At 47.6% G+C, this 27,296-nt stretch overlaps 2 protein-coding genes and 1 long non-coding RNA gene across 11 annotated transcripts in view; 1 reads left to right on the top strand and 2 right to left on the bottom strand.

Annotated features, from left to right (window-relative positions):
• Nucleotides 1–7,432: 7,432 nt before the first annotated feature.
• On the bottom strand, nucleotides 7,433–23,409 carry LOC123743523 (epsin-2). Its single transcript, XM_082973001.1, has 4 exons — nucleotides 22,965–23,409; nucleotides 14,972–15,514; nucleotides 13,754–13,919; nucleotides 7,433–8,784 (listed from the first exon to the last, which is right to left on the bottom strand). The coding sequence occupies exons 2-4, from the start codon at nucleotides 15,227–15,229 to the stop codon at nucleotides 8,606–8,608; spliced, it is 603 nt and encodes a 200-aa protein (XP_082829127.1). The 5' UTR covers nucleotides 15,230–15,514; nucleotides 22,965–23,409; the 3' UTR covers nucleotides 7,433–8,605.
• Nucleotides 8,979–12,307, bottom strand: LOC145877456 (uncharacterized). 9 transcript variants are annotated; one of them, XR_014391778.1, is made up of 4 exons: nucleotides 10,098–12,307; nucleotides 9,789–10,058; nucleotides 9,122–9,751; nucleotides 8,979–9,014 (listed from the first exon to the last, which is right to left on the bottom strand). It is a non-coding gene; the product is annotated as an uncharacterized LOC145877456 (long non-coding RNA). The 9 variants fall into 9 exon arrangements; XR_014391776.1 differs by having other exon boundaries at nucleotides 9,122–9,529; nucleotides 9,569–9,751; nucleotides 9,789–12,307; XR_014391777.1 differs by having other exon boundaries at nucleotides 9,789–10,205; nucleotides 10,245–12,306.
• The window catches only part of LOC123743345 (GRB2-related adapter protein), a 43,140-nt gene continuing 39,036 nt past the window's right edge, over nucleotides 23,193–27,296 (top strand). The window contains exon 1 of the mRNA XM_082973148.1: nucleotides 23,193–23,234. Coding sequence (XP_082829274.1) covers nucleotides 23,193–23,234 — 42 coding nt within the window. The remainder of the gene's footprint in view (nucleotides 23,235–27,296) is intronic.

Consider the following 27,296-nt stretch of genomic DNA (forward strand, 5'->3'; position numbering starts at 1 on the left):
AACCTGCCTATAATACAGATTTATTTTATTTATTTATTATTATTTTATTTTTTTAATTGCACATAGAAGACATTAGAAGGATAATTTAGTCGCTTATGGCAGCCTGCAGTACCCCGGATGGCCTTCCATTGGAGTTACTCAATGAAAAGGGGGGCAGCACTGAGCCATCTCCCCCTGCAGTACCCCGGACGGCCTTCCATTGGAGTTAGTCAATGAAAAGGGGGCAGCACTGAGCCATCTCCCCCTGCAGTACCCCGGACGGCCTTCCATTGGAGTTACTCAATGAAAAGGGGGGCAGCACTGAGCCATCTCCCCCTGCAGTACCCCGGACGGCCTTCCATTGGAGTTACTCAATGAAAAGGGGGGCAGCACTGAGCCGTCTCCCCCTGTCTGGTACCTCCACCACACTCACACACTGTTGGGGCGAGTGACTCTGAACTTACAATGGTTCGCCCCAAAGTCGATATATATTGTATTTTGCTATTTTGCCTCATGACTCCTACATACTTTGTTGACTACAAAAACTTTCTTTACCCAAAACGTGGGACAGACTGTTTGTTCCAACACTCGGGACTCTGACTTTCTATTGGTTTACACAGACTCTTGGCCTCCCATCCTATTCTAAACCACCTCTCGCCGGCTTTGAGTTCATGTTACCTGATGAAATTGCTGTTACAATAGGAATCTTGGAGCCATCTGATAGACATTGAGATGTCATAAATCAGCACTGTAGAGTTCTCCCCTGTCCTCTGCCGTTCCCTGATTGTATTACTGCTGATGATGATATCTGGAAATGTCCATATACTCCCTGGCCCATCTACTGTTGCTAGGCCCAATTCTGACTTGTGCTCCGATATCTGCTCTCGTAAAAAGCCTTGGGGTTTTCTGCACGTTAACACTCGGAAGCTTATTACCTAAAATGGATCCATTGAAAGTGTGGGTTCACATCTCCAATCCAGATGTGTTGGTCATTACTGAGATGTGGTTAAGGAAGAGTGTTTTGAATCCTGATGTTTAACCTTTCTGGTTCTAAACTTTTTTTTCGGAAAGACAGATCTTCCAAAGGTGGTGGAGTGGCAATCTTTTACCAAGGATCACCTTCAGTGCTCAGTTGTCTCCACCAAGTCTGTCCCCCAAACAATTTGATTTGCTCGTTTTTAAGCTTTAAAAACTTTCAAATAGCTCTTTGTTGACTGTTGCTCTGGGTGCTATCGTCCTCCATCAGCACCCGGCCTGTACCCACCGGCCCTCAGCACCGGCCTGGACCCCACCGGCCCTCAGCACCGGGCCTGGACCCCACCGGCCCTCAGCACCGGCCTGGACCCCACCGGCCCTCAGCACCGGCCCGGACCCCACCTGCCCTCAGCACCGGCCCGTACCCCACCTGCCCTCAGCACCGGCCCGTACCCCACCTGCCCCTCAGCACCGGCCCGTACCCCACCTGCCCTCAGCACCGGCCCGTACCCCACCTGCCCTCAGCACCGGCCCGTACCCCACTTGCCCTCAGCACCGGCCCGTACCCCACCTGCCCTCAGCACCGGCCCGTACCCTACCTGTACCCTACCTGCCCTCAGCACCGGCCCGTTACCCTACCTGCCCTCAGCACCGGCCTGTACCCTACCTGCCCTCAGCACAGGCCTGTACCCCTACCCGCCCTCAGCACAGGCCTGTACCCTACCTGTACCCTACCTGCCCTCAGCACCGGCCTGTACCCTACCTGCCCTCAGCACAGGCCTGTACCCTTTACACTAAGTCTGAATTTGTCCTGCTACGGTGACCTAAACTGGGACATGCTTAAACCACCTGACTAAACCCTAAAGCAATGGGACTCCCTAAATCTTGCTCAGATTATCACCAATCCCACAAGGCTACTCTCCTCAATGTTATCCTCACAAATAATCCTGATAGGTAGGTATCAGTCTGGTGTTTCCTGTAAGGACCTTAGTGATCACTGTTTTACAGCCTGTGTTCGTAATGGCTGCCCAGTGAAACCACCTTTCCTGATTTGTCATAGACGCTTGCTAAACAACTTTAACGAGCAAGCCTTCCCTTCATGACCTGGCCTCTGTGAAATGGTATAGAATCAGCTTGTTCCCATCTGTTGAAGATGCTTGGACCTTATTTTTTTTATATTTTCAGTGGTATTGTTAACATAACACGCCCCCATAAAGAAAATTAGAATTAAAAAAACAGGTTCAGCTCCTGATTCGACCGTGATCTTGCAGAGTTACTACCACCTCAAGAATTGCATTTGGCAAAAGACTCAGCACACGCATACTCAGGCTGACTGGCTCTCGTTCAGGCAAATGAGATATAAATTCACTCAGGCTATCCGGAAGGCCAAAGTTAGTTACTTTAAGGAGCAGTTCTCTCTCTGTGGGTCGAACCCCAAGAAGTTCTGGAAAACAGTTAAAGACCTGGAGAATAAATCCTCCTCCTCACAGCTGCCCATGTCCCTTAATGTTGATGATGTGGTTGTTACTGACAAGAAGCACATGGCTGAGCTCTTTAATCACCACTTCATTAAGTCAGGATTCCTATTTGACTCAGCCATGCCTCCTTGCCCGTCCAACATTTCCTCATCTCCCACCCCTTCTAATGCGACTAACCCTGATGCTCCTCCCTCTTTTTCCCCTGCCCTGCTACAAAGTTTCTCCCTGCAGGCGGTCACTGAGTCCGAGGTGCTAAAGGAGCTCCATAAACTTGACCCCCCCAAAAAAACATCTGGGTCAGATGGTTTAGACCCTTTCTTCTTTAAGGTTGCTGCCCCTATCATCGCCAAGCCCTATCTCTGACCTTTTTAACCTGTCTCTCCTCTCTGGGGAGGTTCCCATTGCTTGGAAGGCAGCCACGGTTCGTCCTTTATTTAAAGGGGGAGATCAAGCTGATCCTAACTGTTATAGGCCTACTTCTATTTTGCCCTGTTCATCAAAAGTGTTGGAAAAACTTATCAATAATCAACTGACTGGCTTTCTTGATGTCTGTAGTATTCTCTCTGGTCTGCAATCTGGTTTCCTGCTCAGGTTATGGACGTGTCACTGCAACCTTAAAGGTCCTCAATGATGTCACCATTGCCCTTGATTCTCAGCAATGTTGTGCTTCTATTTTTATTGACTCGGTCAAAGCTTTTGATACGGTAGACCGTTCCGTTCTTGTGGGCCGACTAAGGAGTATTGGTGTCTCTGAGGGGTCTTTGGCCTGGTTTGCTAACTACCTCTCTCAAAGAGTGCAGTGTATAAAGTCAGAACATCTGCTGTCTCAGCCACTGCCTGTCACCAAGGGAGTACCCCAAGGCTCGACCCTAGGCCCCACGCTCTTCTCAATTTACAACAATAACATAGCTCAGGCAGTAGGAAGCTCTCTCATCCATTTATATGCAGATGATACAGTCTTCTACTCAGCTGGCCCCTCCCTGGATTTTGTGTTAAACGCTCTACAACAAAGCTTTCTTAGTGTCCAACAAGCTTTCTCTGCCCTTAACCTTGTTCTGAACACCTCCAAAACAAAGGTCATGTGGTTCGGTAAGAAGATTGCCCCTCTCCCCACATGTGTGATTACTACCTCTGAAGGTTTAGAGCTTGATGTAGTCACTTCATACAAGTACTTGGGAGTATGGCTAGACGGTACACTGTCCTTCTCTCAGCACATCCAGCATATCCAAGCTGCAGGCTAAATTTAAATCTAGACTTGGTTCTCTCTTTCGTAATTGCTCCTCTTTCACCCCAGCCGCCAAACTAACCCTGATTCAGATGACCATCCTACCCATGCTAGATTACGGAGACATAATTTATAGATCGGCAGGTAAGGGTGCTCTCGAGCAGCTAGATGTTCTTTACCATTCGGCCATCAGATTTGCCACCAAATCACTGCACTCTATACTCCTCTGTAAACTGGTGATCTCTGTTTCCCCGTCGCAAGACCCACTGGTTGATGCTTATTTATAAAACCCTCTTAGGCCTCACTCTCCCCCCTATCTGAGATATCTACTGCAGCCCTCATCCTCCACATACAAAAACCCGTTCTGCCAGTCATATTCTGTTAACCTGTTGGGTCTAGGGGGCAGCATTTGCACGTCTGGATAAAAAAAAATTACCCGATTTAATCTGGTTACTAATCCTACCCAGTAACTACAATATGCATATACTTATTATATATGGATAGAAAACACTCTAAAGTTTCCAAAACTGTTTGAATGGTGTCTGTGAGTATAACAGAACTCATTTGGCAGGCAAAACCCTGAGACATTTACTGACAGGAAGTGGATACCTGATGTGTTGTATTGACTTTAAACCTATCCCATTGAAAAACACAGGGGTTTAGGAATATTCCTATTGCTTCCACTAGATGTCACCAGCCTTTACAAAGTGTTTTGAGTCTTCTGGAGGGAGATCTGACCGAACAAGAGCCATGGAACGATGATGTCCCATTAGACACCTGGCGCGCGAGTTCATGTTGGGTACCCTCGTTCCAATACGTTATAAAAGAGTATGCATTCGTCCACCTTGAATATTATTCATGTTCTGGTTAAAAAAGGCCCTAATGATTTATGCTATACAACGTTTGACATGTTTGAACGAACGGAAATATATTTTTTCCCCTCGTTCATGACGAGAAGTCCGGCTGGCTTACATCATGTGCTAACGAGACAGAGATTTTTGGACATAAATGATGAGCTTTTTTGAACAAAACTACATTCGTTATGGACCTGTGATACCTGGAAGTGACATCTGATGAAGAGAATCAAAGGTAATGGATTATTTACATAGTATTTTCGATTTTAGATCTCCCCAACATGACGTCTAGTCTGTATCGCAACGCGTATTTTTCTGGGCGCAGTGCTCAGATTATTGCAAAGTGTGATTTCCCAGTAAGGTTATTTTTAAATCTGGCAAGTTGATTGCGTTCAAAAGATGTAAATCTATAATTCTTTAAATGACAATATAATATTTTACCAATGTTTTCTAATTTTAATTATTTAATTTGTGACGCTGACTTGACTGCCGGTTATTGGAGGGAAACGATTTCCTCAACATCAATGCCATAGTAAAACGCTGTTTTTGGATATAAATATGAACTTGATAGAACTAAAAATGCATGCATTGTCTAACATAATGTCCTAGGAGTGTCATCTGATGGAGATTGTCAAAGGTTAGTGCATCATTTTAGCTGGTTTTATGGTTTTGGTGACCCTGTCTTTGACTTGACAAAACATTACACACAACTCTTGTAAATGTACTGTCCTAACATACTCTAAATTTATGCTTTCGCCGTAAAACCTTTTTGAAATCGTAAAACGTGGTTAGATTAAGGAGATGTTTATCTTTCAAATGGTGTAACATAGTTGTATTTTTGAAAAATTTGAATTTTGACATTTATTTGGATTCAAATTTGCCGCTCTTGAAATGCACCTGCTGTTGATGGAGTGCACCACGGGTGGCACGCTAGCGTCCCACCTAGCCCCAAGAGGTTAAAGGTCCCCAAAGCGAACACATCCCTGGGTCGCTCGTCTTTTCAGTTCACTGCAGCTAGCGACTGGAACGAGCTGCAACAAACACTCAAACTGGACAGTTTTATCTCAATCTCTTCATTCAAAGACTCAATCATGGACACTCTTACTGACAGTTGTGGCTGCTTTGTGTGATGTATTGTTGTCTCTACCTTCTTGACCTTTGTGCTGTTGTCTGTGCCCAATAATGTTTGTACCATGCCGTGTTGCGCTGCTGCCACGCTGTGTTGTCGTGTTGCGCTGCTGCCACGCTGTGTTGTCGTGTTGCGTTGCTGCCACGCTGTGTTGCTACCATAACTGACTTGCCTAGTTAAATAAAAAGTTAAAATAAAACAAATATATATAGATTTTTTAAAGCACTGAGCTAGCCTGCAACTTCAATTCTTGGAGTACATCAAACTGCACATGTTCAGTCTGATTGAGACTCCATCCTAATCCACTTCCTGTTCAGTCAGACTCCATCCTAATCCACTTCCTGTTCCGTCAGACTCCATCCTAATCCACTTCCTGTTCAGTCAGACTCCATCCTAATCCACTTCCTGTTCCGTCAGACTCCATCCTAATCCACTTCCTGTTCAGTCAGACTCCATCCTAATCCACTTCCTGTTCAGTCAGACTCCATCCTAATCCACTTCCTGTTCAGTCAGACTCCATCCTAATCCACTTCCTGTTCAGTCAGACTCCATCCTAATCCACTTCCTGTTCAGTCAGACTCCATCCTAATCCACTTCCTGTTCAGTCAGACTCCATCCTAATCCACTTCCTGTTCAGTCAGACTCCATCCTAATCCACTTCCTGTTCAGTCTTCACGTAGGAACGAACAGTGTCAGGTGATCGATGGCTTTGTCCTTTCAGCAAGAAGCTGCAACAAACACACACTGTATCCTAGGAGTCTGTACAGTCCAAGGATGAACACAACTCCCAGCCAGCCCTCCTCCCGGCCAGTCAGCCAGCCCTCCTCCCAGTCAGCCAGCCAGCCCTCCTCCCAGTCAGCCAGCCAGCCCTCCTCCCAGTCAGCCAGCCAGCCCTCCTCCCAGCCAGCCAGCCAGCCAGCCCTCCTCCCAGCCAGCCAGCCAGCCAGCCCTCCTCCCAGCCAGCCAGCCAGCCAGCCCTCCTCCCAGCCAGCCAGCCCTCCTCCCAGCCAGCCAGCCAGCCAGCCAGCCGCTCCTCCCAGCCAGCCAGCCAGCCAGCCAGCCAGCCCTCCTCCCAGCCAGCCAGCCAACCAGCCAGCCAGCCAACCAGCCAGCCCTCCTCCCAGCCAGCCCTCCTCCCAGCCAGCCAGCCAACCAGCCAGCCCTCCTCCCAGCCAGCCAGCCAGCCCTCCTCCCAGCCAGCCAGCCAGCCCTCCTCCCAGCCAGCCAGCCAGCCCTCCTCCCAGCCAGCCAGCCAGCCCTCTTCCCAGCCAGCCAGCCAGCCAGCCCTCCTCCCAGCCAGCCAGCCCTCCTCCCAGCCCTCCTCCCAGCCAGCCAGCCAACCAGCCAGCCCTCCTCCCAGCCAGCCAGCCAGCCAGCCAGCCCTCCTCCCAGCCAGCCAACCAGCCAGCCCTCCTCCCAGCCAGCCAGCCAGCCAGCCAGCCAGCCAGCCAGCCCTCCTCCCAGCCAGCCAGCCAGCCAGCCAGCCAGCCAGCCCTCCTCCCAGCCAGCCAACCAGCCAGCCCTCCTCCCAGCCAGCCAGCCCTCCTCCCAGCCAGCCAGCCAGCCAGCCAGCCAGCCCTCCTCCCAGCCAGCCAGCCAGCCAGCCAGCCAGCCAGCCAGCCAACCAGCCAGCCCTCCTCCCAGCCAGCCAGCCAACCCTCCTCCCAGCCAGCCAGCCAACCCTCCTCCCAGCCAGCCCTCCTCCCAGCCAGCCCTCCTCCCAGCCAGCCCTCCTCCCAGCCAGCCCTCCTCCCAGCCAGCCCTCCTCCCAGCCAGCCCTCCTCCCAGCCAGCCAGCCAGCCCTTCTCCTGCCAGCCAGCCAGCCAGCCTACAGACAGAGATCCTAGTGAAGTATAAATATAGCTCTGGTATCTCTCAGTACTACAAACCATGAAAAGGAAAAAACCCAAAAATAAACTGCATTTAATCCGTCATGGAAATAATAAATATGCTAATGAAGTACTGAAAAAACATGGTTCCTTCCACCTTCAATAATAACCTCATTATATTAACCCGGTCTCATAAAGACAACGCCACACCTTCCATTATATTAACCCGGTCTCATAAAGACAACGCCACACCTTCCATTATATTAACCCCGGTCTCATAAAGACAACGCCACACCTTCCATTATATTAACCCGGTCTCATAAAGACAACGCCACACCTTCCATTATATTAACCCGGTCTCATAAAGACAACGCCCCACCTTCCATTATATTAACCCGGTCTCATAAAGACAACGCCCCACCTTCCATTATATTAACCCCGTCTCATAAAGACAACGCCCCACCTTCCATTATATTAACCCCCGTCTCATAAACACAACGCCACACCTTCCATTATATTAACCCCGTCTCATAAAGACAATGCCTCCACACCTTCCATTATATTAACCCCGTCTCATAAAGAAAACGCCACACCTTCCATTATATTAACCCCGTCTCATAAAGACAACACCTCCACACCTTCCATTATATTAACCCCCCCAGCCCCGCTCTCATTGGCCAGTGCCTGTCCAGCCTCGTTTCTATTGGCTGATCTCCGCTTCCTTCAGAGTAGGATGATTCAGCTGCTACACAGTTTCCACCACATTTATCATAACCACACACACACACACACACACACACGTGAGACCTAGGAGCTCCACTGCTGTGACCTAAAGGTCAGAGGTGACTGGGGCCAGAGAGAGAGGAAGTGTTGTTTCTTCTCTCTCTCTCCACGGTGAAGGAGGGATAAACACGGAGCTCTCCAGAGAAGAAGAACAGAGTCCAGCCACGTGAAGGAGAGAAGGGGAACAGATTCCAGTCACGTGAAGGGGGGAAGGGAGGGAAGAGGAACAGATTCCAGTCATGTGAAGGACAGAAGGGGAACTCTGTGTGTGTGTGGTGTGTGGTGTGTGGTGGTGTGGTGTGTGGTGTGTGTGTGAGAGAGAGAGAGAGAGAGAGAGAGAGAGAGAGTTAGGTCTACTCACAGCCGTGGTAAGATGCAGGTGACCCCTCTGACTTGCCGTACTCCTCGCTGTAGGAGGTCGACAGGTTGGGTTGAGACGAACCTCTGCCAAAACCCTGACCTGGTGTCACCGCCCCTGTAGTGGTTACCTGGGCCATCCTCTCCTTCGTCTTCAGAGCCTGGGAACGCTCACCTGGACAGGACAACATATCATCATCATCACTAACCTCACCCTGGACAGGACAACATACCCATCACTAACCTCACCTGGGACAGGACAACATACCATCATCACTAACCTCACCTGGACAGGACAACATACCATCATCATCACTAACCTCACCTGGACAGGACAACATACCTCATCATCATCATCATCATCACTACCTCACCTGGACAGGACAACATACCATCATCACTAACCTCACCTGGACAACATACCATCATCATCACTAACCTCACCTGGACAGGACAACATACCATCATCATCACTAACCTCACCTGGACAACATACCATCATCATCACTAACCTCACCTGGACAGGACAACATACCATCATCACTAACCTCACCTGGACAGGACAACATACCATCATCATCATCACTAACCTCACCTGGACAGGACAACATACCATCATCATCACTAACCTCACCTGGACAGGACAACATACCATCATCATCATCATCATCATCACTAACCTCACCTGGACAGGACAACATACCATCATCATCATCATCATCATCACTAACCTCACCTGGACAGGACAACATACCATCATCATCACTAACCTCACCTGGACAGGACAACATACCATCATCACTAACCTCACCTGGACAGGACAACATACCATCATCATCACTAACCTCACCTGGACAGGACAACATACCATCATCATCACTAACCTCACCTGGACAGGACAACATACCATCATCACTAACCTCACCTGGACAGGACAACATACCATCATCATCACTAACCTCACCTGGACAGGACAACATACCATCATCACTAACCTCACCTGGACAGGACAACATACCATCATCACTAACCTCACCTGGACAGGACAACATACCATCATCACTAACCTCACCTGGACAGGACAACATACCATCATCACTAACCTCACCTGGACAGGACAACATACCATCATCATCACTAACCTCACCTGGACAGGACAACATACCCATCATCACTAACCTCACCTGGACAGGACAACATACCATCATCACTAACCTCACCTGGACAGGACAACATACCATCATCACTAACCTCACCTGGACAGGACAACATACCATCATCACTAACCTCACCTGGACAGGACAACATATCATCATCATCATCATCATCATCATCACTAACCTCACCTGGACAGGACAACATACCATCATCACTAACCTCACCTGGACAGGACAACATACCATCATCACTAACCTCACCTGGACAGGACAACATACCATCATCACTAACCTCACCTGGACAGGACAACATACCATCATCATCACTAACCTCACCTGGACAGGACAACATACCATCATCACTAACCTCACCTGGACAGGACAACATACCATCATCACTAACCTCACCTGGACAGGACAACATACCATCATCACTAACCTCACCTGGACAGGACAACATACCATCATCATCACTAACCTCACCTGGACAGGACAACATACCATCATCACTAACCTCACCTGGACAGGACAACATACCATCATCATCACTAACCTCACCTGGACAGGACAACATACCATCATCATCACTAACCTCACCTGGACAGGACAACATACCATCATCATCATCATCACTAACCTCACCTGGACAGGACAACATACCATCATCACTAACCTCACCTGGACAGGACAACATACCATCATCACTAACCTCACCTGGACAGGACAACATACCATCATCATCATCACTAACCTCACCTGGACAGGACAACATACCATCATCACTAACCTCACCTGGACAGGACAACATACCATCATCATCACTAACCTCACCTGGACAGGACAACATACCATCATCACTAACCTCACCTGGACAGGACAACATACCATCATCATCATCACTAACCTCACCTGGACAGGACAACATACCATCATCATCACTAACCTCACCTGGACAGGACAACATACCATCATCATCACTAACCTCACCTGGACAGGACAACATACCATCATCACTAACCTCACCTGGACAGGACAACATACCATCATCATCATCATCACTAACCTCACCTGGACAGGACAACATACCATCATCATCATCACTAACCTCACCTGGACAGGACAACATACCATCATCATCATCATCACTAACCTCACCTGGACAGGACAACATACCATCATCATCATCATCACTAACCTCACCTGGACAGGACAACATACCATCATCATCATCACTAACCTCACCTGGACAGAGTGGTCTATGATAGACAGGACATTACCCCAGACAGGACATTACCCCAGACTAGAATATCTCTGCTGTAACCCAGAAGGAGGGGAATGTAATCTGTAGAGACTAGAATATCTCTGCTGTAACCCAGAAGACAAGGAGGGGAATGTAATCTGTAGAGACTAGAATATCTCTGCTGTAATCCAGAAGACAAGGAAGGGAATGTAATCTGTCGAGACTAGAATATCTCTGCTGTAACCAAGAAGACAAGGAAGGGAATGTAATCTGTCGAGACTAGAATATCTCTGCTGTAACGAAGAAAACAAGATGGGAATGTAATCTGTAGAGACTAGAATATCTCTGCTGTAATCCAGAAGCTTGATCTTGCCATTGGATACTTCAGCTAGCAAATCAAAATGCAAAGATGTCGCCGTGAGCAAGATATCATTGATTTGACACATCTTTAAGACGTCCTAGTTGTACAAAACTTAGTGTTGTAAGAAGTGGAGGAGAAGGCAGCAACGCCTGGTGTTAAATCCTACTGTCTATTTCTGAAGACACCGGGTTACCGCCCCAGCCTTCAGTACAGTCAACATGAAGCTCCCAGCCTACAGTCCCTCCTCGTCTTTCAGCAGTACCACCTCCCTCTCCCCGCCTTTCAGCAGTACCACCTCCCTCTCCCCCCCTTTCAGCAGTACCACCTCCCTCTCCCCGCCTTTCAGCAGTACCACCTCCCTCTCCCCCCCTTTCAGCAGTACCACCTCCCTCTCCCCGCCTTTCAGCAGTACCACCTCCCTCTCCCCCCTTTCAGCAGTACCACCTCCCTCTCCTCATCTTTCAGCAGTACCACCTCCCTCTCCTCTCCTTTCAGCAGTACCACCTCCCTCTCCTCTCCTTTCAGCAGTACCACCTCCCTCTCCTCTCCTTTCAGCAGTACCACCTCCCTCTCCTCTCCTTTCAGCAGTACCACCTCCCTCTCCTCTCAGCAGTACCACCTCCCTCTCCCCCCTTTCAGCAGTACCACCTCCCTCTCCTCTCCTTTCAGCAGTACCACCTCCCTCTCCTCTCCTTTCAGCAGTACCACCTCCCTCTCCTCTCCTTTCAGCAGTACCACCTCCCTCTCCTCTCCTTTCAGCAGTACCACCTCCCTCTCCTTTCAGCAGTACCACCCCCTCCCTCTCCTTTCAGCAGTACCACCTCCCTCTCCTCTCCTTTCAGCAGTACCACCTCCCTCTCCTCTCCTTTCAGCAGTACCACCTCCCTCTCCTCTCCTTTCAGCAGTACCACCTCCCTCTCATCGTCTTCAGCAGAACCACCACCTCCCTCTTCCTCACCTTTCAGTCTCTCCTCATCTTTCAGCAGAACCACCACCTCCCTCTTCCTCACCTTTCAGTCTCTCCTCATCTTTCAGCAGAACCACCACCTCCCTCCCTCTTCCTCACCTTTCAGTCTCTCCTCGTCTTTCAGCAGAACCACCACCTCCCTCTTCCTCACCTTTCAGTCTCTCCTCATCTTTCAGCAGAACCACCACCTCCCTCTTCCTCACCTTTCAGTCTCTCCTCATCTTTCAGCAGAACCACCACCTCCCTCCTCTTCCTCACCTTTCAGTCTCTCCTCATCTTTCAGCAGTACCACCACCTCCTTCCTCATCTTTCAGCAGAACCACCACCTCCCTCTTCCTCACCTTTCAGTCTTTCCTCGTCTTTCAGCAGAACCACCACCTCCCTCCCTCTTCCTCACCTTTCAGTCTCTCCTCGTCTTTCAGCAGAACCACCAGCTCCCTCCTCTTCCTCACCTTTCAGTCTCTCCTCATCTTTCAGTAGAACCACCTCCCTCTTCCTCACCTTTCAGTCTCTCCTCGTCTCTCAGCAGAACCACCACCTCCCTCCTCTTCCTCACCTTTCAGTCTCTCCTCGTCTTTCAGCAGAACCACCTCCCTCCCTCTTCCTCACCTTTCAGTCTCTCCTCGTCTCTCAGCAGAACCACCACCTCCCTCTTCCTCACCTTTCAGTCTCTCCTCGTCTTTCAGCAGTACCACCACCTCCTTCCTCTTCCTCATCTTTCAGCAGAACCACCACCTCCCTCTTCCTCACCTTTCAGTCTCTCGTCATCTTTCAGCAGTACCACCTCCCTCTCCTCATCTTTCAGTAGAACCACCTCCCTCTTCCTCACCTTTCAGTCTCTCCTCGTCTTTCAGCAGAACCACCACCTCCCTCCTCTTCCTCACCTTTCAGTCTCTCCTCATCTTTCAGCAGAACCACCACCTCCCTCCTCTTCCTCACCTTTCAGTCTCTCCTCGTCTTTCAGCAGAACCACCACCTCCCTCTTCCTCACCTTTCAGTCTCTCCTCATCTTTCAGCAGAACCACCACCTCCCTCTTCCTCACCTTTCAGTCTCTCCTCATCTTTCAGCAGAACCACCTCCCTCCTCTTCCTCACCTTTCAGTCTCTCCTCATCTTTCAGCAGAACCACCACCTCCCTCCTCTTCCTCACCTTTCAGTCTCTCCTCGTCTTTCAGCAGAACCACCACCTCCCTCTTCCTCACCTTTCAGTCTCTCCTCATCTTTCAGCAGTACCACCACCTCCCTCCTCTTCCTCACCTTTCAGTCTCTCCTCGTCTTTCAGCAGAACCACCACCTCCCTCCTCTTCCTCACCTTTCAGTCTCTCCTCGTCTTTCAGCAGAACCACCACCTCCCTCTTCCTCACCTTTCAGTCTCTCCTCGTCTTTCAGCAGAACCACCACCTCCCTCCTCTTCCTCACCTTTCAGTCTCTCCTCGTCTTTCAGCAGAACCACCAGCTGTTTGCTCTTCTCTCTGACGTTGATTCCCTGGTCCTTTCCGTCTCTGTCGATGTACTGGAAATCCTTCAGAGTCTGAATGGCAAAGATGTTCTCTTTACACTGTAGGGCCACGCGCTCTGACCCTGTCTGGGAAACACACACACACACACACACAATATTAAACACTGTAGGGGCCACACGCTCTGACCCTGTCTGGAAACACACACACACACACACACACACACACACACACACACACACACACACACACACACACACACACACACACACACACACACACACACACACACACACACACACACACACACACACACACACACCATATTAAACACTGTAGGGCCACGCGCTCTGTACCCCGTCTGGGAAACACACACACACACACCATATTAAACACTGTAGGGGCACACGCTCTGTACCCCGTCTGGGAAACACACACACACACACACACACACACACACCATATTAAACACTGTAGGGGCACACGCTCTGACCCTGTCTGGGAAACACACACACACACCATATTAAACACTGTAGGGGCCACGCGCTCTGACCCTGTCTGGGAAACACACACACACACACCATATTAAACACTGTAGGGGCCACACGCTCTGTACCCCGTCTGGGAAACACACACACACACACACACACACACACACACACACCATATTAAACACTGTAGGGGCCACACGCTCTGACCCCGTCTGGAAAAATGTCAAAGGGGGTCGAATCCAAACTTGATCTCAGACGTTACATACGGGATACCAGTTAGGATCCTGACCGAAAACGCTCAAAGAAAACCAAGCCAAAACGCTAGGATGAATTTCTTTGTTTAGGTTAGGGTGCGTTTCCCCCGTCCGTCAGGAGACTGAAAAGATTGTCACCTGCCCCCCCCAGATCCTCAAAAAAAGGTTTTTACAGCTGCACCATCGAGAGCATCCTGACCGGTTGGCATCACCGCCTGGTACGGCAACCGCTCTGCATCTGACCCGTAAAAAGGCACTACAGAAAGAGTAGCGCAAACGGGCCCCCCAGTACATCCCCCCCCCCCCCAAAAAAATAAAATAATCAGCATTTCACATTCAAATCCACACTTGTTTTTATTCAAAAACGCAACGTGAGACAAATAATAATAAGAATAGTAAAGTTGTAGATTTTTTTTTGATTGGTAACAGTTTTACCTTAATCAGGTAGTCGAGCAGCGTCAGCGCCTTGTAAACGTGCCTCCAGTTCTTCCCGTGGTCGTTGAGGCGTCTCCAGATCATGCTCATGATCTCGCTGAACGCCACCACGTTATAGGTCAGGTCGGCCACCTCTGACATCAGAGAAGACGAAGGGCCCCAGGGGTCGTTGGAAGTGGACTCCCGGACTTTCTTCTCCGCGTCGGAGTAATTGTTCACCATGTTCTTCACAGAACGTCTGATAGTGGAGCTAGGCATTGTGGCGGTCTCACACACACACACGCTAGCTACCACGACTGGGACACACAGTCAAGAGTGTGTGTGTGTGTGTGAGATGGAGGGGAGAGAGTTTGTGGATACGAATCCGTTCTCGCTGCACTGGCAGCGTCGTGTGTGTGTTGTCACCGTGTCAGAGTGTGTGTGTGTGTGTTGTCAGAGTGTGAGTGTGTGTTCAGGACGTCTCCGCAGACCAGCAGTGTGTTCCACAGTCGTCCAGACAACAGCCTGTTAGAACCATCTCCACACACACAGACACGCCGTCACCTGAGGAGAGAGACGGGGGGGTTTTAGTACGGCGAGAGAAGGGGGGGAGCAAGAACAAGAAGAGAGAGAGGGGAGCGAACGAACGAACGAAGGGGGAAAGAGAGAGGATGAGCGAAGGGAGAGGGGGGGAAAGAACGAGAGAGAGGGTCATATCAATTTAAGGGACCAGAAATGTGACTCCTGCCAAACCTCCTTCCTCCTGCCTCCCCCCTCCTCACCCTGCCTCCCCCCTCCTGCCAAACCTCACCCTGCCTCCCCCCTCCTGCCAAACCTCCCTCCTCACCCTGCCTCCCCCCTCCTACCAAACCTCCCCTCACCCTGCCTCCCCCCTCCTGCCAAACCTCACCCTGCCTCCCCCCTCCTGCCAAACCTCCCTCCTCACCCTGCCTCCCCCCTCCTACCAAACCCCCCCATCACCCTGCCAAGCCTCCCTCCTCCTGCCAAACCCCCCCATCACCCTGCCAAGCCTCCCTCCTCCTGCCAAACCTCCTTCCTCCAAACCCCCCTCCTCACCCTGCCTCTCCCCCTGCCTCCCCCCTCCTGCCAAACCTCCCTCTGCCTCTCCCCTCCTCACCTTGCCTCCCCCCTCCTGCCAAACCTCCTTCCTCCCTCCAAACCTCCCTCCTCACCCTGCCTCCCCCCTCCTGCCACTATGAATACAGCACTGACCTAATGACATCTGCTGCTTTAAAATCACTTACCCACACACACACACACACACACACACACACACTAGAGGAAGAGCCCCCATCTGTCTCCCCCCGGAACAACCCCCCCCCCTCCCCAGCGCAGGAGGACTGTACACAGACAGGGTCTGTCAGAGACACAGAGAGAGAGAGAGAGAGAGAGCGAGAGACAGACAGACAGACAGACAGACAGAGACACAGACAGACAGAGAGAGAGAGACAGACAGAGACACAGAGAGAGAGACAGAGAGTGAGACAGAGACACAGAGAGAGAAAGTCTGAGCCTAAACCACACTAGACTATGTAACACAAAGCTTTTACTATCTTCATCCTGGAATAGACAAAGTTTGAGGTCATCTGTCTTTAGACTAAAGAGCAGGAACCCAGACTTCAAAGAAATCAGAAATACAGACATTATCATCCTACAAGAAACAGGCTATAGAGGAGACGGACCCACTGGTTGCCCTCTAGGTTACAGAGAGCTGGTAGTCCCATCCACCACACTACCAGGTGGGTGGTATAGAGGAGACAGACCCACTGGTTTCCCTCTAGGATACCTAGCGCTCGTAGTCCTTCGGCACCGAACCACCAGGTGTAAATTCACAGCCGGTCGTAACTGGGAGACTCATGGGGGGCGGCGCACAATTGGCCCCGGCGTCGTCCGGGTTAAGGGGAGGGTTTGCCGACCCGGACCTCCTCGTCTCATCGTGCTCTAGTGACTCCTTGGACCAGGGCGCCTGCCTGCAAGCTGACTTCTGTCGTCAGTTGGATGGTGTCTTTTCCTCCGAACACATTGGTGCGACTGGCTTTCCGGATTTTAAGGAGAGCACCGTGTCAAGAAGCAGCGCAGTTTGGCAGGGTCGTGTTGTCGCGGAAGACGCATGGCTCTCGGGCCTTCACCTCTCGAGTCCGTTGCAGCGATGAGACAAGATCGTAACTACCAATTGGATAGAAGGATGGCGCCAGCTGCCCTTTTACGAGCTCCTAACCAACTGTGCTATTTTGTACGGTTTTTCCACTCTCTTTGTATCTTATTTTGTACATAACGTAAATGCTACTGTCTCTTATGACCAAAAAAAGAGCTTCTACATCAGAACAGTGATTAAATCACCTTAAACTGGATGAAGAATTTTTTTCACATCATCAACTGTTCAGAGGAGACTGTGGGAATCAGAACTTCATGGTCGAATTGCTGCAAAGAAACCACTACTAAAGGACACCAATAAGAAGAAGAGACTTGCTTGGGCCAAGAAACACAAGCAATGGACATTAGACCGGTGGAAATCTGTCCTTTGGTCTGATGAGTCCAAATTTGAGATTTTTGGTTACAACCACCGTGTCTTTGTGAGACGCAGAGTAGGTGAACAGATGATCTCAGCATGTGTGGTTCCCACCGTGAAGCATGGAGGAGGAGGAGTGATGGTGCTTTGCTGGTGACACAGTCAGTGATTTATTTAGATTTCAAGGTACACTTAACCAGCATGGCTACCACAGCGATACATCATCCCATCTGGTTTGCGCTTAGTGAGACCATTTGTTTTTCAACAGTACAATGACCCAACACTCCTCCAGGCTGTGTAAGGGCTATTTGACCAAGAAGGAGAGTGATGGAGTGCTGCATCAGATGACCTGGCTTCCACAAATCACCTGACCTCAACCCAATTGAGATGGTTTGGGATGAGTTGGACCAGAGAGTGAAGGAAAAGCAGCCAACAAGTGCTCAGCATATGTGGGAACTCCTTCAAAGACTGTTGGAAAAGCATTCCAGGTGAAACTGGTTGAGAGAATACCAAGAGTGTGCAAAAGCTGTCATCAAGGCAAAGGGTGGCTACTTTGAAGAATCTAAATCTACATGATTCCATGTGTGTTATTTCATAGTTTATGGTCGCCACTATTATTCTACAATATAGAAAATAGTACAAATAAAGAAATGAATGAGAAGGTGTGGGGGAGGTGTATTTGTCAATAACGGCTGGTGTGCGATGTCTAATATTAAGGTAGTCTCTGAGGAGTATACAGTTGAAGTCGGAAGTTTACATACCACTTAGGTTGGAGTCATTAAAACTCGTTTTTCCAACCACTCCACACATTTCTTGTTAATTAACAAACTCTAATTTTGGTAAGTCGGTTAGGACATCTACTTTGGTGCATGAAACAAGTAATTTTTCCAACAACATTTCACATTCTTAAAAGTGGTGATCCTAACTGACCTAAGACCGGGAATTTTTACTAGGATTAAATGGTCATGAATTGTGAAAATCTGAGTTTAAATGTATTTGGCTAAGGGATATGTAAACTTCCGACTTCAACCGTACCACCTCAGTCACCGGCTTCATCAATAAGTGACGACGTCAGCTACGCCCTCAGACGAACCATCACAGGGAAAGGGTCAATACAGGACTAAGATTGAATCCTACTACACCGGCTCCGACGCTCATCGGATGTGGCAGGGGGTTTGCAAACTATTACGGACTACAAAAAGGGAAACCCAGCTGCAAGCTGCCTGGTGACGCGATCGTGCCTACCAGACGGGCTAAATACCTTTTATTGCTCGCTTTCGAGGCAAGCAACACTGAAGCAGGCATGAGAGCACCAGCTGTTCCGGACAACTGTGTGATCACGCTCTCCGTAGCCAATGTGAGCAAGACCTTCAACATTCACAAGGCCACAGGGCCAGACGGATAACCAGGACGTGTACTCAAGAGCATGCGCAGACCAACAGGAAAGGGTCTTTTCAACTTTTCCCGGACCGAGTCTGTAATACCTATATATATATGTTTCAAACAGACCACCATAGTCCCTGTGCCCAAGAAAGCGAAGGTAACCTGCCTAAATAACTACCCCCCCCCCCGTAGCATGACCAGCCTTTCAAGCTTGCTGCCATCCAGGACCTATATACTAGGCAGTGTCAGAGGAAGACTGGCAGGCGGTACCGGAGCACCAAATCTAGATCCAAAAACAGCATCTACCCCCAATTAGCCATAAGACTCCTGAACAATGAATCAAATGACCTATTTGCATTGACATTGAAAATATTACGAAATAAAAATGATAGAAAAACATGGCGACACGGCCAAATGACTATCGCTCCGTCGCGCTCACCTCGTCATCATGAAGTGCTTGGAGAAGGCTTGTCACGGCCCAGATCAAGGCCAGGCACACTGGACCCACTCCAATTTACCTACCACTCCTAACAGATCCACAAAAGATGCCACTTCCATCACATCTGGACAAGAGGAACACCTCTTGCGAGAATGCCGTTCATTAACGACAGTTCCAAGCATTCAACACTATTTGTTCCCTCCAAGTGCGACACCAAGCTCAGAACCCCGGGTCTAGACCCTCTGCAACTGGAACCTGGACTTCCTGACGGGGCAGACCAGAGGCAACAACACGTCTTCTACATTGACTCTTAACAACGGGGCCCCCCAGGGATGTGTTGTCAGTCCTCTGCTGTACTCAGTTCAATTGTAAGCCTGATAACCAACCAACCAACAATGAATCAGCCTATAGGGAGGATGGAGTTAAGGGAACATGCTCCAATCCACATAACGAGTTAAGTTTCTTGGCGTCCACGTCACCGAGGACATGTCACGGACCAACACTCTTGTCAAGAGGGCGCAACAGCGTCTCTACGTCCTAAGGCTGCTTTAGAAATTTCCGGCCTGCCCCCCCCCACGCAACGTTGAGAGCGTCCTGACCGGTTGCATCACGGCCTGTGTATGGGAATTGCTCCGTCCACGACTGCAAGGCCCCTCCAGCGGGTGGTCCCACCCATCCAGGAAATATACCTTGAAATGGTGCCTGAGGAAGGCATGCAGAATTAAGGACCTCACACACCACAGCCATAAGCTGATCTCTCCCTTTCAGTCATCAGACTGTATCGGAGAATGAGGTCTGTTACCATCAGGTTCAGAGACAGTTTTTATCTACAAGCCATCAGACTGTATCAGAGCATGAGGTCTGATAGAAACTGTCTGAGTCTGTTGGTATCTACAAGCCATCAGACTGCTGAACACTTAAACTGGACTGACCACTTGCTCTGATTCTCCACACCTTAGTACACATGCACACCCACACATCACAACTGATGCTATCAGACTTACTATACAGCTCAATTTATACACTTTCCACCCCACTTCCCCAATACATGTGTAAATATTGGACTATAAAACGGTGCCTTCTTGTATTATACTAATGCAAAATTGTATTATTCTATTCTACTAAGTCTTTTAATTAGTTTCTATTCTTATATTTTATGATTTCTTATTATTGTTGCATTGTCCAGAAGGAACCTGCAAGTAAACATTTCGCTACCATGCGTATCCTGTACATACCACTAATAAAAACTTGAAACATGTAGCAGCTAGCCTAACATGATGCTAACCACTCTAGGCTGTAAAAAAACACACTATGTAGCAGCTAGCCTGGCTAGCCTAGCGTGATGCTAACCACTCTGGGCTGTAAAAAACAAACTATGTAGCCACTAGCCTGGCTAGCCTAACATGATGCTAACCACTCTGGGCTGTAAAAAAAACACACTATGTAGCAGCTAGCCTGGCTAGCCTAACATGATGCTAACCACTCTGGGCTGTAAAAAACACACTATGTAGCAGCTAGCCTGGCTAGCCTAACATGATGCTAACCACTCTGGGCTGTAAAAACACATCATAAAAAATGGCATCAACGAGTCCATCTGACTCTGGGGAAGTAGATAAAAGGGCCTCATTGCCAAAAATCAGAATGTATCCCTTTATTGATACACTGGGCGGACAACACAATAGGTATTTCTGTGTGTGTGTGTAGTGTGTGTCTAGACAAGCAACCCAGCCAGTTATTTCACCTGTCTAAAAAACCTGATTGTTGGCATCTAGAATGTTACAACTTTACAGATGCAGTAAACTGGGTCATGTTCCGAGTTCCTCATCACTCATATAGATGATATATGCAGCTAATCTCACAACACTACCCCATCCACTGACTATTATCGCTTCATTAAAAAAAAGCATGCAAGAAAATGTTCCAAGCACTGATTTATTCATTAACAGTGCTCAGTGAGCTCCTGCCCAAGTGTCAAGAACTGCTTATCAATTCAATTCAGAGATGAATCCATACTAAACATAATGCAATGTCCAAGCACTCATCTCTCACACCCACCCACCCCTTCCCGTGCCCCTGATCGAGACGTCATTCGTCCTTTTGTCCTCCTCCCCAGCCCAAGACAAAGACGGAAATCCCTCCCTGAGAACCGGCTACAGGTGCATCGGCCTGCCCTTACTCAAACTGATCTCACACACACACACAGAGAGACAATAGCTGCTCCCTAGCCTGGGCAGAGGGGCAGCATCCCGGCTACACCCCAGGGCATTACCGGCTCAGTGTCCTGCACCATGTTACCGTGCTGAGAGATAAAAATGTTACAGCGACTGATGATACATGGTGAAAGCAGCGCCCAAACATTATAGCCATATAGTTAATAACTACATAAAGTGAACATAAGTTAAAATGATGTTCCGCTTTTCAATGTTAACTAGTTACCGAACTGTATGGATAGTTTACTGGAAATATGGTCAGTGGTATTTCTTGCTACACAGTGATTCATCAACCACATCGAAACTGCTGATATTATGAACTAGTTATGAGAAACAACGCTTCCCAGTTGTCTAGTTAGCTCGTTTTTTTCCCACGAAAACAAAAAACGGAGCCAGTAGCTAGTTAGTTAGCTAGGTAGTTAGCTAGTTAGCTAACAACCCTGAATGACACAGCCTCCAAACGGTTACCTAAAGCTAAATGATAAACCCAACTTTACTCTCACACACACACACTAGTAGCTTTGTATACAAACTAAAACTAGTGTCTGAAACATTTATTGAGTAAACAGTGAAGTTTTTTTTAAACCAGTTATGTTGGACTAACAAATTAGCATCAACGCCTTTCTTGACATACATCTCTAGCTAGCCGGCTAGTTAGCTAAGCTAGCTAACATTAGCTATTCTTTTTTTTACATTTTCTGTCACATTAAAATTGTTGAGAAACTGTGTGACTTCACTACAACATCTAACTAAATTCATTTAAAAACATGTTCATCTACAAAACTAACTAACTAACAAAAAAGTTGTAGTAACGACAGAAACTCCCACCTTTCTCTACAATCCTTCGGTTTAGAGTAAAAAAAAGTGCATTTCAACACATTTGTGTTTAACATGTTTTTAGGATTTATTCAATTGTTGCATTTTATCTGGGTTTAAACATTTAGGGAGTCACCCCCAACACGGTCAAAATGTTCAAAACAAAGTAGCTAGGCCACTAGCTAAACTACAACACCTTTCGCGATACTGTTAGCTAGCTAGCCATCTAGCTACAAACGATAATACAAAAGGTAGTAGCAAAAAGCTAACCTGGTTAGTTAACTAACAGGCTAACGTTAGCTAACTAGCCAGCTAGCTACAAACGATAAAAAGGTAGTAGCAAAAAGCTAACCTTGTTAGCTAACTAACAGGCTAACGTTAGCTAGGTACAACCGATAATACAAAAAGGTGGTAGCAAAAGCTAACCTGGTTAGCTAACTGGCTAACGTTAGCTAGCTATCTAGCTACAAACGATAATAAAAAGGTAGTAGCAAAAAGCTAACCTTGTTAGCTAACTAACTGGCTAACGATAGCTAGCCAGGTTTAAATGCTAGGTGGAGACATCACCCAAAAGCATCCCAAAGCCAAGGCGATTGAACAGCCTGGAAAACAAACAAAAAACAATGAATAACTTACCATTTTCCTTTCGAATTACTCAACAAAACACTGAATATCCAGGATTTTTTTTACAACCCATACGATCAAGAAGTGAACATCAACAAAACAAAACAATAAAACCCAGGAAAGTTGACTTATTTTTGTTGTTTGAAAAAGCTTCTTTTACACCCTTCCCGTAATATGTAGTTTAGTTAGCCAAGCAGGCTTTTTCTTTTTACACGTCTCTGACTCCCTGCTCCTATCAACATGGCGGGCGGTAAAGCTCCTCTCGTCCCGGGAGGGGGGCATGTAGGCGGGGAAGGGTGTGACCAAAGCTGCTTGACTCGCTGATGCAGAAATACATCTCTCTCTCTCTCTGTCCCTCTCTCTCTCTCTCTCCTTTCTGAGGAATCCATTCATAACGAAGCCGTTTGAAGCAACAGTGTGCTAAACTAGAGGACATGGGTAGAATGTAAAATATCAACATTTTACTCTCGTATCCTCACTTCCTAGTCTCCTTCCTCAAAACCCCATTGGAGAAGAAGGTCAGAAAGGGACGAGATCTCTGGTTTTGTCATCCGATAGATTTTTGAGAAGGAGGCAAGGATTTAATTAGAGATTTTGTACATGGTGGTTTTTAAGACAACTCAATATGGTGTAATTGCATACCAGCAATTCGGGGTGTTTCTTGATATGGGCGTTCAATGCATAACAGGAACGCCCTTTAATATGACGAAACGCGCATTGGTGGTTGTCATTCGTCAGTTCATTGATACCTGCCATTGGTCAATTCCTGCACTGTCCAACGCTTTTTGGATTTCCTATGTTGAAAAAGCACTAGTTTTAAATGAATGCTTTTTTACATATGACACGAATTGCACTTTTTTATTTTTCTTTGCATGACTCAGTGGATGGCGCATGATCAGAATGAGGATGTATCATTATGTACCGCAATGAAACAGTCTTAATAAACTTGGCATTTACTATTGTCTAACACCTTAAAAATTGTATTGCATATAGACTACAACAAAACATACTATATTAGACTGTAAAAAAAGGAAATGACAGAGTTAACAGTAATACCGTTTTTTTTTTGGAACGACCAAAGTTCAAAGTTGAAAACATAACACTCCAATGCTGACAAAACAAAGCTAAAATTAGACTGTGTGTGTTTATGTTTGAATTTCTGGGAAAAGTGAGAGTCTATAACTCTGGTGCATTCAGTTATCGTCAGCTAGAAATCTCACAATCTTGAAACGTGATCTCTATTCTCCTGTATACAAATATACAGTAGCATTCGGGAAAGTATTCAGACTCCCTTGAATTTTTTCCCCCACATTTCAGTTTACGTTACAGCCTTATTGTAAAAATTGATTAAATCTACACACAATAACCCATAATGACATCACAATACCCCATAATGACATCACAATACCCCATAATGACATCACAATACCCCATAATGACGTCACAATACCCCATAATGACATCACAATACCCCATAACCCTTAACGACAAAGGAAAAACAGGTTTTTAGAAATGTTTGCTAACTTATAAAAACTTTAAAACAGAAATATCACATTTATGTAAGTAAATGGCAGCGATTACAGCCTCAAGTCTTCTTGGGTATGACACTTCAAGCTTGGTGACTACCTGTATTTGGGGAGTTTCTCCCATTCTCCCATTCTTTTCTGCAGATCCTCCCAAGCTCTGTCAGGTTGGATGGGAAGAGTCGCTGCACAGTTAGTTTCAGGTCTCTCCAGAGATGTTCTGGCTGGGCCACTCAATGACATTCTGAGACTTGTCCCTAAACCACTCCTGCATTGTCTTGGCTGTGTGCTTAGGGTCATTGTCCTGTTGGAAGGTGAACCTTCACCCAGTCTGAGGTCTTGGGTGCTCTGGAGCAAGTTTTCATCAAGGATCTCTCTGTACTTTGCTCCGTTCATCTTTCCCTCGATCCTGACTAGTCTCCCAGTCCAATGCTGCTGAAAAACATCCACACAGAATGATGCTGCCACCACCATGCTTCACCGTAGGGATGATGCCAGGTTTCCTCCAAACGTGACGCTTGGCATTCAGGCCAAAGAGTTCAATCTTGGATTCATCAGAACAGAGAATCTTGCTTCTCATTGTCTGAGAGTCCTTTAGGTGCCTTTTGGCAAACTCCAAGTGGGCTGTCATGTGCCTTTTACTGAGGAGTGGCTTCCCACTGGTCACTCTACCATAATTTCAATAATAATTTTTTCTAAGGCTGGCCATGCTTTCCACCTGGCTACCCCTACCCCGGTCAACAGCACCCCCCACAGCAACTCGTCCAAGCCTCCCCCATTTCTCCTTCACCCAAATCCAGATAGCTGATGTTCTGAAAGAGCTGCAAAATCTGGACCCCTACAAATCAGCTGGGCTAGACAATCTGGACCCTCTCTTCCTACAATTATCTGCCGAAATTGTTGCAACCCCTATTACTAGCCTGTTCAACCTCTCTTTCGTATCGTCTGAGATCCCCAAAGATTGGAAAGCTGCCGTGGTCATCCCCCTCTTCAAAGGTGTGACACTCTAGACCCAAACTGTTATAGACCTATATCTATCCTACCCTGCCTTTCTAAGGTCTTCGAAAGCCAAGTTAAAACCTGTTGGGGCTAGGGGGCAGCATTTGCACGTCTGGATAAAAAAAATGTACCCGATTTAATCTGGTTACTAATCCTACCCAGTAACTAGAATATGCATATACTTATTATATATGGATAGAAAACACTCTAAAGTTTCTAAAACTGTTTGAATGGTGTCTGTGAGTATAACAGAACTCATTTGGCAGGCAAAACCCTGAGACATTTTCTGACAGGAAGTGGATACCTGATGTGTTGTATTGACTTTAAACCTATCCCATTGAAAAACACAGGGGCTTAGGAATATTTTGGCACTTCCTATTGCTTCCACTAGATGTCACCAGCCTTTACAAAGTGTTTTGAGTCTTCTGGAGGGAGATCTGACCGAACAAGAGCCATGGAACGATGATGTCCCATTAGACACCTGGCGCGCGAGTTCATGTTGGGTACCCTCGTTCCAATACGTTATAAAAGAGTATGCATTCGTCCACCTTGAATATTATTCATGTTCTGGTTAAAAAAGGCCCTAATGATTTATGCTATACAACGTTTGACATGTTTGAACGAACGGAAATATATTTTTTCCCCTCGTTCATGACGAGAAGTCCGGCTGGCTTACATCATGTGCTAACGAGACGGAGATTTTTGGACATAAATGATGAGCTTTTTTGAACAAAACTACATACGTTATGGACCTGTGATACCTGGAAGTGACATCTGATGAAGAGAATCAAAGGTAATGGATTATTTACATAGTATTTTCGATTTTAGATCTCCCCAACATGACGTCTGAGGAGTGGCTTCTATCTGGCCATTCTACCATAAAGGCCTGATTGGTGGAGTGCTGCAGAGATAGTTGTCCTTCTGGAAGGTTCTCCCATCTCCACAGAGGAACAATGGAGCTCTGTCAGAGTGACCGTCGGGTTCTTGGTCACCTCCCTGACCAAGGTCCTTCTTCACCGATTGCTTAGTTTGACCAGCACTAGGAGGAGTCTTGGTTGTTCCGAACTTCTTCCATTTCAGAATGATGGAGGCCACTGTGTTCTTGAGGACCTTCAATGCTGCAGAAATGTTTTGGTTCCCTTCCCCAGATCTCTGCCTCGACACAATCCTGTCTCGGAGATCTACAGACAATTCCTTTGACTTCATGGCTTGGATTTTTGGTTTTATATATATATATATATACACTGCTCAAAAAAATAAAGGGAACACTTAAACAACACAATGTAACTCCAAGTCAATCACACTTCTGTGAAATCAAACTGTCCACTTAGGAAGCAACACTGATTGACAATAAATTTCACATGCTGTTGCGCAAATGGAATAGACAATAGGTGGAAATTATAGGCAATTAGCAAGACACCCCCAATAAAGGAGTGGTTCTGCAGGTGGGGACCACAGACCACTTCTCAGTTCCTATGCTTCCTGGCTGATGTTTTGGTCACTTTTGAATGCTGGCGGTGCTTTCACTCTAGTGGTAGCATGAGACGGAGTCTACAATCCACACAAGTGGCTCAGGCAGTGCAGCTCATCCAGGATAGCACATCAATGCGAGCTGTAGCAAGAAGGTTTGCTGTGTCTGTCAGCGTAGTGTCCAGAGCATGGAGGCGCTACCAGGAGACAGGCCAGTACACCAGGAGACGTGGAGGAGGCCGTAGGAGGGCAACAACCCAGCAGCAGGACCGCTACCTCCGCCTTTGTGCAAGGAGGAGCAGGAGAAGCACTGCCAGAGCCCTGCAAAATGACCTCCAGCAGGCCACAAATG

This window comes from Salmo salar, chromosome 03 (genome assembly GCF_965601325.2).
Source record: "Salmo salar chromosome 03, fSalSal1, whole genome shotgun sequence".
Lineage (NCBI taxonomy): Eukaryota > Metazoa > Chordata > Actinopteri > Salmoniformes > Salmonidae > Salmo > Salmo salar.